The sequence below is a fragment of the Chinchilla lanigera genome, unplaced genomic scaffold (assembly GCF_000276665.1).
Source record: "Chinchilla lanigera isolate Chin_1 unplaced genomic scaffold, ChiLan1.0 scaffold00110, whole genome shotgun sequence".
In the NCBI taxonomy this organism is placed as follows: domain Eukaryota; kingdom Metazoa; phylum Chordata; class Mammalia; order Rodentia; family Chinchillidae; genus Chinchilla; species Chinchilla lanigera.
Genome location: NW_004955511.1, coordinates 5,035,415 through 5,048,109, shown reverse-complemented (window position 1 = coordinate 5,048,109; position 12,695 = coordinate 5,035,415). Strand labels below are relative to the sequence as shown.

The 12,695-nt window shown below is 38.3% G+C and overlaps 1 protein-coding gene across 1 annotated transcript; it reads left to right on the top strand.

The window, feature by feature from the left end:
• Positions 1–8,200: 8,200 nt before the first annotated feature.
• LOC102015975 (olfactory receptor 10AG1-like) lies at positions 8,201–9,157 on the top strand. Its single transcript, XM_005408281.1, has one exon. The coding sequence runs from the start codon at positions 8,201–8,203 to the stop codon at positions 9,155–9,157; it is 957 nt and encodes a 318-aa protein (XP_005408338.1).
• The last annotated feature ends 3,538 nt before the right edge of the window (positions 9,158–12,695 follow it).

Here is a 12,695-nt window from a genome sequence, read left to right as displayed (position 1 = left end):
TGGTAACGGGAATTGAACTCACGACCTCACACTTGCCAGGCAGGCTCTTGTGCTGCTGAGCTACATTCCCAGCCCCTGAAGTGATTTCCTTAAATATTTTATTAACATGATTCATTAATATTACTGTAACAATTAAGGATTATTTGCCCAGACTGAAGAAGCAGAGGGGGACCTGAAAAAGTACACAGTGAGAATCAGACAAAAATGCTCTTGCAAATCTTGCATTACTTCGTGGATAAATCAACTTGCATGTAAGTTGCCGTGTGCGTGGCTGTTTCAGGAAAACGAGCTCCTGCACAAGAGTTTCCGTTGGTCCTTTCTGTGGTAGATAAAAGCTGCTTCTGTAAGTATGAATACGTGAAAGGGTGGCACTGTTAACCGGTGCTTTCGTTTACACCAAAGCAGGCTCATTGGGAGATTTCATGGCCACCATCAAACTATACGAAGCACAGGTGACCTTGAGGCTTACGCTAGTGAAAGGCTCAGGATGACTTCTTCTGTCAGTGTCATGTCAATGGCAAGATCTCCACAAGCAGGGTTTTGTCGTGTGAGGTACTCTGCGCACCGAAGCCTGAGGGCAGGGCCGTCCCTGTGGCCGGGTCGTTTGGTAGCAGGGACCAGAGACTGGTCATAGCTTAGACTCTCTCTCAGTTTAAATGGAGGAGAGCTTTTCCCCGAGCTCATCAGGTTGTAAAGTCCGCTTTCCCCGTCCGTCTGCCTCTGCCTGTGACACACTTCCTTTCTCCCTCTCCCTGCCCGTCTACTCTCCGACGTGTTACTCCTGCTCTTGCTTTCTTTAATCTCTGCTTTATTAGAAAATGGAACAGGATTTTTCTTTATTTTATATTTTGATAAGAACATTATATTTTTACATATTTATGAGATAGAGTGTGATATTTTGATCCATATGTAGTATTATGTATCTATCAACTCAGGATAATTAGCAAACTTCATATGCTAAATTTTTATGATTTCTTTATGATGAGTTCACTGTTACTCTTTTTTTGATAAATGCTATTATTTTTCAAAATTTCTAATTCATTAAGTGTCATTTAAGTTTCATTTTAATTGTCCTACTGTAGTAGATTGAAATCATTATTCTCTAATACCTAATAATGACTACTTACACTTTTTATTTGTTTAATAACATTTATTTGTTTAATATATATTTACCTTGATTAATCCTATTCTACTACATTGTATAGATAGTCTGAAGTTGAATTTTCAATTAGTTTGACTGAGAACAATGAAACATTATCATATTACCTTTCAAGCACTGTGAGTGGCACATTTTGTTATTTTTAAATAATCTTAATTTATATGGCATTTGGGTCAGAATATAAGAATCCATTATTTAAGCTTTGTAATTTTATTAAAATATATGGGCTACTTGTAAACCAACATTAATAACTCATAGATTTTGAGAAAGAAATGTTCACCCATTGAAATGGAAGCCTGGGCTTATATTAACTATCGTATTCATTCACTATGAAATCTAAGCAGATGGAAACAAAGTAAGTAGAAACAAAGACATCAAAATAATGACACAGCATGTTAGGAAGTGAGACCTAATCTGAGTACAAGACATAGCATGTGGAGCAGCGCAGAAGACAGAGCTTCAGGAGTGGAAGCAGCTGGAAGCAATGAGAAATGTGTGACCAGGGTAGACTGCAGTGAAAAGAGCTCAGCTGAAGTAATACATGGAGAATTCATGCACGTAACCTGAAGGAAGGTGTCCCCGCTCAGGGGCATGTTGGTGGGAACACGTGTGCGGTGAATGGTATGCGTAGCCGATGGAATAACAGGAGACTGTGTGATAAAGGGATCATTCTTTAGTGCTGGTGGGTGATCCTGATAGAACAAAACATAAAGTATCTGTTTTTGATTTGGTAGGTGCCGTGCAAAAGTAACAAAAAAGACAAAAACAGAGCACACAGAGACTTCTGAGCTGTTTTTCTCAAAAAGGAATATCTGACAAAGTCCTCAGAGATAGGGTCACATTGAAAGAAATAAAATAAAATGCCATAAATGCACCTGAAATACACTAGCAAAATCAATAGCACTCTATAAAGTAATTTTTTAAATTGTTTGTTATCACTTTATTTAGGTAAAAATTACTAAAGAAGAATAATATACTCAGTTTTGTATTTTGATTTATCCATTGTCTTTGGCTTTCTGAAAGAAATTTCATCAGTTAAAAATGCAAAGTTAGCAATTCCCCTCAATAAATTTATACTTCACAATACTAACAGTTTGAATAGTTTTATAAATGAATATTTCTCTTCCTCTTATCTGCTGTTTTCATCTGTTGTCATGTTGCTTTTAACCCACTGCTTTTGTCAGCCTTTTGTCCCTGTGACCACATATCTGACGTGGTGTGTAAGATTAAACGTGTGGACCCGACTGGCTTGGGACTTACCGAGAGAATTAGTAAAGCACACTTACGGATGCATCTGGGTGGGTCGTGGGCATTATTGCTGGTCTCCTGCACTTTTCTCCTTGGCACTCTTCCCTCCTGCTGTGAACTAACAGTTGTGTTCCAGGTCTCTGCCATGGAGCTGGCCCACCATGGACTGAATGCTTTGAAACCCTGATCCAAATAAACCTGTTCTTCTTTACACAGTGGCTGCTGGGTATTTTGACCAAGGAATGGGAAACTGATGAATGATGAACATGAGACTGTAATGAAAATGGTGAACGAGTCTTCTCAAGAATGTCAGTTTTAAAAGAAACATTGCAAAGAGGTCAGTGAGCAGGCTTTCACAAAAAATTAATAGAATTAATATTTAGAAAACTACACAATTTGCTGACCAACTAGGTAAGACTGTTAAAAGTGAGATACAATGATAAACACATTATTTATCCAAGCGACTGAGTGTTTGTGTGGAAAATTGAGAATCAAACAGAAGAAAATGTGGATGCATAAAGCCCTATGTAAATCTGTGACCACTTTCACAACTCTGATTTTCTCCTCTGTCTCCTCCTACATAGCTGACTTCAATCACCCCTTAACTGGTCTTTCTGCTTTTACCCTTGTTCAAAGTAAGGTATGTTATGTTCTTATTTCCATGGCCTTTCACCGACTTTTTACCACTAAGAGGAAGAAAATGCAATACAAGCGATTCAAGACTTGGGAACTGCATGATATGTTTTTTTTTGTTTGTTTGTTTTGTTTTTCTCCAGTACCAGGGACCAAACTCATGACCTTGCGCTTGCCAGGCAGGCGCTTTGCCACTGAGCTAAATCCCCAGCCCCTGCATGATATGTTTAATGTGTGAATAACATGCTGACGAAACCCAGAGAGTTCTATGTGCATGGCCTGGTACCTGGAAATTGATGTGTGGTAGTTTCCAAGACAAACGGCAGGGGTTCAAGAAGTCCACAATAAGTAGGAAATAGTTGAGTGCTGAAATAAAAATTCAAAGAGGGTGTTAAGAGTCAGGTGGAAGTTTCCTAGAGAGAGATGTGGTCATGCGTGAGAAACGCTTGATTTGGGCTGCAGGAATACTAACGGGTCACATCCACAGGACAGTGAACCAGCCCAGGTCAGGAGGGGCAGGGACTGGGAAGTCAGAGGCTGTACCCAGCCCACAGGTACAAACACTTCTATACCTTCCAAACTGTGCAGTATAAGGCCTCAGAGAGCAGCTTGTATGTTGTATGGGAGATGGATGAGAAGAAAACTTCAAAGACTCAACATCGCAACAACCAGAATCCACTGTAAAGTCTGACTTTTGTGATTTTTAAGTGCACTGTGATGTCATTTCCCACCCTCACTCAGGAAAAACAGACCCTCGCTGTTTCATATGTCCTTTATAAAATTCAGTTTTTATTCTATGTATATGGCTGTAAATAAAGGTAATTTTTCTCTGTCATGAACTGACAGCATTAGTACATGAATGATCTATATTGCACAGGAATTCATGAATTTGGAGTTGTGTTCTTTGAGGCTGAGGAAAGGTGTTTTACAATGGGGGTGACCAGGGCCGGAGAGAGGCTGGAGCTGTGGAGATGTTGGGAAAGGGATACAGGAGTTCGGCTAGAGGAGCAAATTCAAGAGATCTACTGCATGACGGAGTTAACCTTAAGTACTGAGGTCTTCAGACTTCTGGAGAGAGCACACTTTAAATGTTCTTAGCATAGAAAACGAGGCCGGGGATACAGCTCAGTGGCACAGCACCTGCCTGGTAAGGGCAACACTCTGAGATCGATTCCCAGCTCAAAAAAAAGAGAGGTTCACACATAATCCCTATAACTCAGGAGACTGAGGCAAGAGGATCAAAAGTTTGAACACAGCCTATGAAAATTAGTAAGAGCCTGACTCCAAGTCAAATGTAAAAGGTGCCCAGGGTGTAACTCAGTATGGAGAACTTACATTCAGTTGGGTTTACCTCAAAAAAAAAAAAAAAAAAAAAAAAGAAAGGAAAGAAAAAGGAGAGATATGTATTCGAGGTTATGAATACGTTATCTAGCTCAATTTAGACTTTCCACAATATGTACATATTCCAAAATATCATTTGGTGCACAAAATATACACAATTTTTGTTTGTCAAAGATAAATATTTTAAAATATTGCTTTAGTTATGTCGAATTGTGTACCTTCAGATTCCATCCACGGACAGAGCCAACTCTAGCGTGCGATGCCTGAGCTAGCGGCTCCCAACAGAGACAGGTGCTGTTCTCCAAAGACCAGAGGGTGGGGCGGAGCAGTGGGGAGGCGCAGCCAGGCCAAAGGAGCCCTCAGACCCGGTCCGCAGGGACAGAAACGACACTGAGACACTGACGCAATTACTGGACCTTTTATCTCTTACTAAGTTATTAACTGGTAAACAGGTTGATGCTCTTAAAAATGCAACACGACACTGAAGAGAAGATGACCCCTCAGCGCGCAAGGGTCCGGTCCTAAAATGCGCGGTAGTTGATTAAAGAGTTAAGTGTTTTAAAAGCAAAGAGCAATGGCTAGATTTATGACTTCAGTTATGTAACAATTTATAAAAGACCTCATCTTTTAAAAAGAGGCAACATGTGGTAGTTTCTTTATGATATACAGAAGGTAAGAAGTGTTTATTGTACCCTGCTTATTTTATTGGAGTGTATTTTTTAATTATACGCATGAGCAGGCTTAAAAGAAAATACTTTTTATGATCACATTCAACAATGAAGTGAATCTTATGAACCCAAAATATGTAGACTACTCCTACAAATGAATTAGTCTCTGATTTTTACAATAGTAATTGCAATCTTCAATACGTATGGAATTATTTTCCCTTTGTGAATGGTTTCTGATTAAAATTTTATGGATATTATTGAGAAAATTAAATCCCAAATGATATTTTCTACTGAATTTTCCTTAGAGCCTTACAGTGTTTTTATAAAGACATGCACTCCTGCATTACACGGCTGAGTTTGAATCCAGCCAATTCACACTGGGCAAGATATATAACCTCACAGCGCTGCTCTGTCTCTCCATGAAGTGACTATACTGACACTGCCTACTTCATGCAGGTGACAAAACAAGAATCAATTACATGGTGCTCAGCACAGAATAAATGTTAAAAAGTTGACCTGAAAAGGAAAATAGTTCAACTCAGAGATATCTCTGTTCTCCTCCATGGCCATAACAGTCCCTGTCAAAGAAGAAAAAATTAAAAAGTGAATAAAAGATGCCATTTACTTGATGCAGGAAAATGAATTAATAACGATGTATTACCATAATATATATAACTTCCACTTAGAAGTCAGGCAGTGTCATGGTCTTTGAGCATGAGTACTTGAATCCAGCAAAACTTATAAACAGTTGCTGAGATCAGTGTGGCATCTTTATTTTTGCCACTGCTCCTAGAGATATATTTATAAACCATTCACCTATGATGGCATCTGACTTGTTGTTGGAATAGAAAACTGAATGGGAATATATCTTTTTTTCCATCTTGGAAAATATTCTAATCTTGTTTCTTAAAAGTGAAGATAACAATGATTCTGTCTTTGCTAAGATAGGACAAAGTCTCAGCTTATCTGTCAGTTTATTAAACAATGTCTGACACTCCAATAACACCATGTATTTGTCTGCGTAGACTTTGCATATCTAAAGTAACACCTGAAAAGTGTTTGATTTTACTGCTAGTACATAAGCTCTGTGAATACTGAAAAAAGGCTCACATAGTTTATTTATTTTTATCATCCTTCTATTTAACATGTTACAAGTTATATAGACAACTACAAATATAGATGTTGATTTCCTGTCTTATATATTCCATCAAACATAGCTTGATCTTGAAAATTCAATTATGTTTTTGTTCCAGATGGGTTTCCCAAGGTATAACTTAAGGACAAAAATGTGAAGATGATGTACAATTACAAAAGCTTTGAAAAGATATAAAGTAAGAAATAATTACCAAAATATAAATGAGGAAGTGAAAAGAAAAGGACACAAGGGAGAGAGAAAGAATAAAAAAAGAAAAGAGGGGGTTTGGGGATTTAGCTCAGCAGCTCAGCGCTTGCCTGGCAAGCACGAGGTCGTGAGTTTGATTCCCGGTACCAGAAAAAAAAAAAAAAAAAGAAAAGAGATTGGAAAATAGGGATGACAAGAAAAGATTTTATTTTTTATTTTAAAAAGAAAAAGAAGAAAAATAGAAATAAAACAGTTTCAAATCAGGCTAATGGGAGAGTAAAAATAATTAACATCTATCTCATTATCTTCATAGTGGTTGCTCAGAGTACAAGATATAGGCATGAAACAGTGTCCAGACATTATTAGCACAAATCTTTCTTTTCAATGAACTGAGAGAAACTAGCTGTGTAACTATCCTATCGTGTGTGTGTGTGTGTGTGTGTGTGTGCATGTGTGTATTTTTCCCCCTTTTCTCTTTCTTCCTTAGGGCATACTGAGAGAAAACCCATTTTGAGTCTAGTAAATGGGTGTGAGAGCACAAAACTCCTGAGAGGGGAGTTTTGGAGACCATGGCAATCTGTGAAAAGTAACAGGTGGAATAGAAATTTTAGAAAAGGAAAAGTAATAGCTAGGTTCCAGCGCGGTACAAGAGATAGAAAATATTTTTCTAGAAAAGCTGATTCTTGCAGGAGCAGTATTAGGCTCAGTCCACAGCGCACTTAGCACTGTGAAGTGTGATAGCTATTCAGAAGCAACTCTTTAGGACATGAGCAGGTACTGCATATACGATATACTGTACAAGTGCTATTTAGATGCATCCTCCATACTCAGAAACTAATATGTAGACTTGGAACACAGGTACAAAAAGGAAAGTTTTACAGATAGGCTGGTATCAAATATGACTCATGTGGTCAAATTCTTTTGCACATTTTTTATTGTTGTTGTCTAATTACTGCTAAAAACCCCTATACTTTCCTAATGATGCCTGTAAGGCCTAAAATTCATAATAAAATTGAGTCATTCAGTTTAGTAGAGGTTGTGATAGAGTTTAGGACCTACCAAAATGTATTTATTCAGTGAACATATGATTTACCATGATTCATTCTTTATAGTACGCATTTATATGAGTAAAGATCAATATATTTCTATGATGAAGGCAAGGTAATATGTCTGTCTCGTTTTTTTTTTTTTTTTCAGTCAGCTTTTAAGGCTCTTTCCAAGAACATACACGGCCTGGGCTACTAAGACCAGGCTGGCCTGAATTGTTCAGGGCAGTGGACTACTTCTGACTGACTGACTGACTGACTGACTGACTCTTGGATTATTTGAGATACAGTTCACTGGGAACACGGGAAAACAAAAGTGACAGCAAAAGACGTACAAACAAATGGTAATTGAGAAGGATCTGCAGAGAAAGAAACACAAATAAAAAGCATTAGAGATGCTACTGGTCAGATGGAGAACCATTTCTCACTAAATAATGTCAAATATGGGTGGGAGCAGTTTTTATCCTCGGTAAAGATAAACTGTCATGTTTTGCTCTACTCTTATTTGCTTTAGTGTGTTTCATTATCACACACTTTTGTTCTTTATTATGAGCAGGAAGAATAGAGTTTAAAATTACACTCTCATTTAACATCTGGAGACTTAGGACACTGTACCAGAAATACACCAGTAAAATATAAAACAGTGCAAACAGAACTGGGTGCCTCTTGTGTCAGTGCACCTGACATCATCAGTGTTTCCTATTTTGCAGCTGAATCTAGTGGACTGAAGGACTTCAAATCTTCAGATTCTTGTTCTTTGTAGATGGGATCAACAGATCTAAACCCTTCACAGAGAAATCAAACTGCCTTGGTGGAATTCATCTTACTTGGTTTCTCTGATGTTCCTAATCTGCGAGGATTTCTTTTTGGGCTGTTTCTGGTAATGTACGTGATTATTCTGGTAGGAAATAGCCTCATTCTGATCATAACCAAGATCGATCCTTCCCTGCAGACACCCATGTACTTTTTCCTTGGGAATTTTTCTTTTTTGGAAATATGCTATGTGTCAGTCACTGTCCCCAGACTATTAGCAGATCTCTACAGACAAAATAGAAGTATTTCTTTTATAGCCTGTGCTACTCAGATGTACGTCTTTCTGGTCCTAGGGGTCACTGAGTGCTTTATTCTAACAGCCATGGCTTATGACAGGTACGTCGCCATTTGCAAACCGCTACTCTACCCTGTCCTCATGAACGACAAGCTCTGCATCCAGCTGGCAGGCAGCTGTTGGGTAAGTGGAATTCCAGTTCATATTGGGTTCACCTACTCGATCTTCTCTCTCCCTTTCTGTGGACACAAGCAGCTGGACCACTTTTTCTGCGACATACCTCCAGTCCTCACGCTAGTCTGTGGAGACACTTTTTTGATTGAGATGCTAATTTATGTCATTGCGCTTCTGGTTGTCACGATTCCTTTCATGCTGATCCTTGGATCTTATGTGAAAATCATCTCCACCATCCTGAAGCTGCCCTCCACCACCGGGCGGGCCAAAGCCTTCTCCACCTGCTCCTCCCACCTTATGGTTGTAGCTCTGTTCTTTGGATCAGGCATAATCACATATTTGAGACCGAAATCCAGTCATTCAGCAGAAACAGACAAGTTGTTCTCTCTTTTCTATACCATCGTTACACCTATGTTTAATCCCATGATATATTGTTTGAGGAACAAAGATGTCATGGTGGCACTGAGAAAATTCCTTCTGCAGTGGGTTGTCTTCTGACACAAAACTCATGGCTTTGTAAGATTTGATTTTTTGTTTGTCCCAGTCTCCATAAATCGCTTTTGATTCTTTTGCAGTGTTCTTAGAGCTCCGAGTTCTTATGAATGAGTATTCTCACAGTTTTAATTTTGCATGAATTCAGCCTAGTTGTTCTCAAGGCTTTGATTTCCAAACACCAATACTTTCTTAAGCGCAAAAGTAGCTCCTATGAAAATCAAGCCAGAAAAACTGAAGCATTTCAAATAACACATGCAGGTGGCCATAGGTTACAGGTGTTATTATTTTCAATATTTCTGAAAAATCTCTACAGTTTGTTTCACAAGCAAGTTATTCATATTTATATCTCCATGTGCAATATATTGTGTAGAAAATCTGTCACCTACTTGAGTCTGCTAGATTGAACTGTTCATGCATCATAGGCCTCTGATCAATAATTGCTATATAATCAGGTAAGAGCATGTAAATAAAGAAGATCAAGATTAAATGAGCACTGTTGATGTTAAAAATGGTATTATAAGTGTTTCTATTAGTTATTCATCAATGTTATTCATTGATGTATAAAAACTGGATAATAGCCTGCCTGGAAAGCTCAAGTTCCTGAGTTAGATTCCTGGTAGCAAAAAAGAATAAAAACAAGAACAAAAAACTCTGGATAATAGAACTTTTATTATGTTACTTTCTGCACAGTGACATACTTCCATCAAAGAAGAAGACTGTTTTTTTAATTGATGCATAATATTTGGATAACTGTTGGGATTATTATTGCATATATACATATATATGAAATGTGTAATAGTCAAATCAAGGAGGTAAGCATTTTGGTATTTTCAGCCATTAATTATTTTATATGTTGGGTATCTTGTCCTCTCCAGCCACTGTAAAATAGAACTTGATGAATGTGATCAGTTTTTAAACACATGGCAGTGAAGAAACCAGATAAGTCTCTCTGTCCAATGTACTTCAGTCAACAGTGGGGCAGATCTGAGAAGTTAAAATCTTCTCGATTTTTAAGAGAATTAAGCACTGAGTACACAAGGGAGTGAATAGATATTTCAGGGAATGTCAAGGCCATGTCTGTCATAAAGTATGAGCTCTGAATAGTTAGATTACCAGGGCGTGCAATAGCCATATAGGTCTAATCTTCTGGAGCACAAAGGAAGCAATCAGCATAGTAAAGAGCTCTCTACCTCGTTTCACTGGATCTGGGTCACGGTTCCCTGAAAGGCGACCCTGTGTGTTTCATAGATGAGAAGAGACCGGAAGTACTGGGAACAGGAAGGCCAGGTGAAGTAGACCCAGCAGCACTTTTTCCCCTTTAAATGCGCACCTTCACGCTGACCCCTCTTGTGTTGGTGAGGTTCTCTCTCACTGTACAGTGGGCCCATGCTCAGCACGAGGCAGCACACAGAAAATCATTTCACAGGTCTCAGGAAGAACTGGAGACTTTTCTGATATTAATATTCAAATCACAACTATATCTGTCATAAACAACAACAAAAATGACGTAGAGTGTGTTATTTGTTATCTTTCTGTACGTATTTCTGTCTAATCCACCTGCTGCCACCGCCAATGATGCTCTCCGTTAGTGGCCTATGGTCCATTTTCTGTAAGTCTTTGCTCTTTACTTCTGACTCTGGATCTTCCCCCTGATTCCTTCTTTCCACTGCCTTTTCCCTGTTGAATAAAAAGTTAAAAGGTCCAAGGGAGAGTGAGATGGAGTTATGCAATCACAAGGACTCCCTGATTCTTAAAAAAATTACTTTAAGCAGCCCTACAGTGATATGTATATAGACCAACTGCATCCAAATATACCCAAAATACATTTCTTTTTCCTCAGAGGTTAACAGTGGTAGTACCTGTTCCACAGATTGAACATACAAACAGAAAAAAAATGCTTGAATTTATTAAATAAATTTTGGCAATTGTAGCTATTTTTCAATGACCTGCTCATGATATTTTGTTATAGCAATCCCATTAGACTAGCCTAAGTATAGAAATGCTTCCTTTCTGCTCCAGAACATCTAAGTTTTGAAGTATTTTGAGTGTTCTGAAAAAAAAAAGTGTATTTTAGTGGAAAGGCATTTGAGTTGAAGCAAAAACAAAACAAAACAAAACAAAAATTAACATGTCATTTTATGAGTGAGCTCTGCTTAAAGCTAGAAACCACAAAATTGTATCTCTCTCTCCTATGAGGCTCTTCTGTCATCACTACATATATGTCATATAACATTGCTTATTATCCATCTTCACTACCATGCAAGGAGAAATCACAGGGAAGGAACATTTTTCGTATCTGCTGTGTTTTTTATTCCCACAATCAAAGGAAGAGGGTTCCTGTTGATGTTATCCTCATTAGCATGTATTGTTGGCAGATTTTTAAAAATTTTGACCATTGCTACAATGTTCATTCAATCAAGAGTACAGGGTGGATGGCCTGGGTAAAGAGGTGTCTTGTAGAATCCTGAGAAGCTACTCCATGAGTTCAGTGTGCACCTCCAGAGAGCAGTTTGAATCATGGACTTACGCACAAGCAGCATTAACTCCTCACAGCAGATTAACTAAGTTTATGCATCTAGCTAATTCTGTCCTATGTCCCTGATGTCCAAGTCTTGCCCATTTTCCCAGTCGGTATGGAATAAGGGATGGCCAAAAATCTCCAAGTATAAAAAAATTCCGAGTACATCTACAGAGGGAGAATGGTATTTTCTTGGTCATATTCTAACAATTGCAAGGAAGGGTTCTGTTTGAGGCAAGTTTGCTATAACATCCTCCACCTGACCTACGTTGGTCAGGTGTATAAAGTCATAAGGTGGACAATGTTGATGTCATAGGTATTTGAATGTGAAGAAAGGTTTCAGGTGACTCTTAAAGAAGACAGAGAGAAAAAGCAATGCATCTATGTGCAATCTTCTGTGGTTCTAAGGTATAAAGAGTTTAAGAGAAAAGCCTTGGAAAGGAATCCCAGGTATAGAATCTGGTCTTAAGAATCAGATATGGGGAGGCTGTGACATTTTCCCAGCCTGCCACATAGAGGAGAAGGTGGTCTCCAGAGAAAGAGGCCCTCCTAAGCCAGAGAGGTGGAGTCTTCATATACTGCTTCCTTCCCTACTGTATCATCATAAAATAAGTCATGTGGGACATCCTGGCGGTATGACCAGTGGGAAACAGACACGAGTGCTACAGAAATGAGCAAAAGCAAAAGACAACTGAGTTTGTTCAGCGTTTATCAGTCTCCAGCATCACATAAGGCACAATATACCCACAAGACCAAGGGGAGCAGTGGTGGATTTAAGGAGAAAAATGAGATAATTCTGTTATGTTATAGAAAATTATGATATATGAAAGACTGCAGTGAGGATTGATGCACATGAACCTGTAATGAAAATAATGAATGATTTTTAGGAAGTATTTCAGTTTTAAAAGAATTATCACATATGTGTGCTCAGGAAGTACATATTTAGAAAATAGTGTCTGTATGATTTGGTGACATCTAGAGAAGGTTTTTAAAAAGAAATATAAAATGATAAACATTCCAGTT

Bases quoted from the DNA above. Each gene is read 5' to 3' on its own strand.
- LOC102015975 (XM_005408281.1), top strand. From the start codon at position 8,201: ATGGGATCAACAGATCTAAACCCTTCACAGAGAAATCAAACTGCCTTG.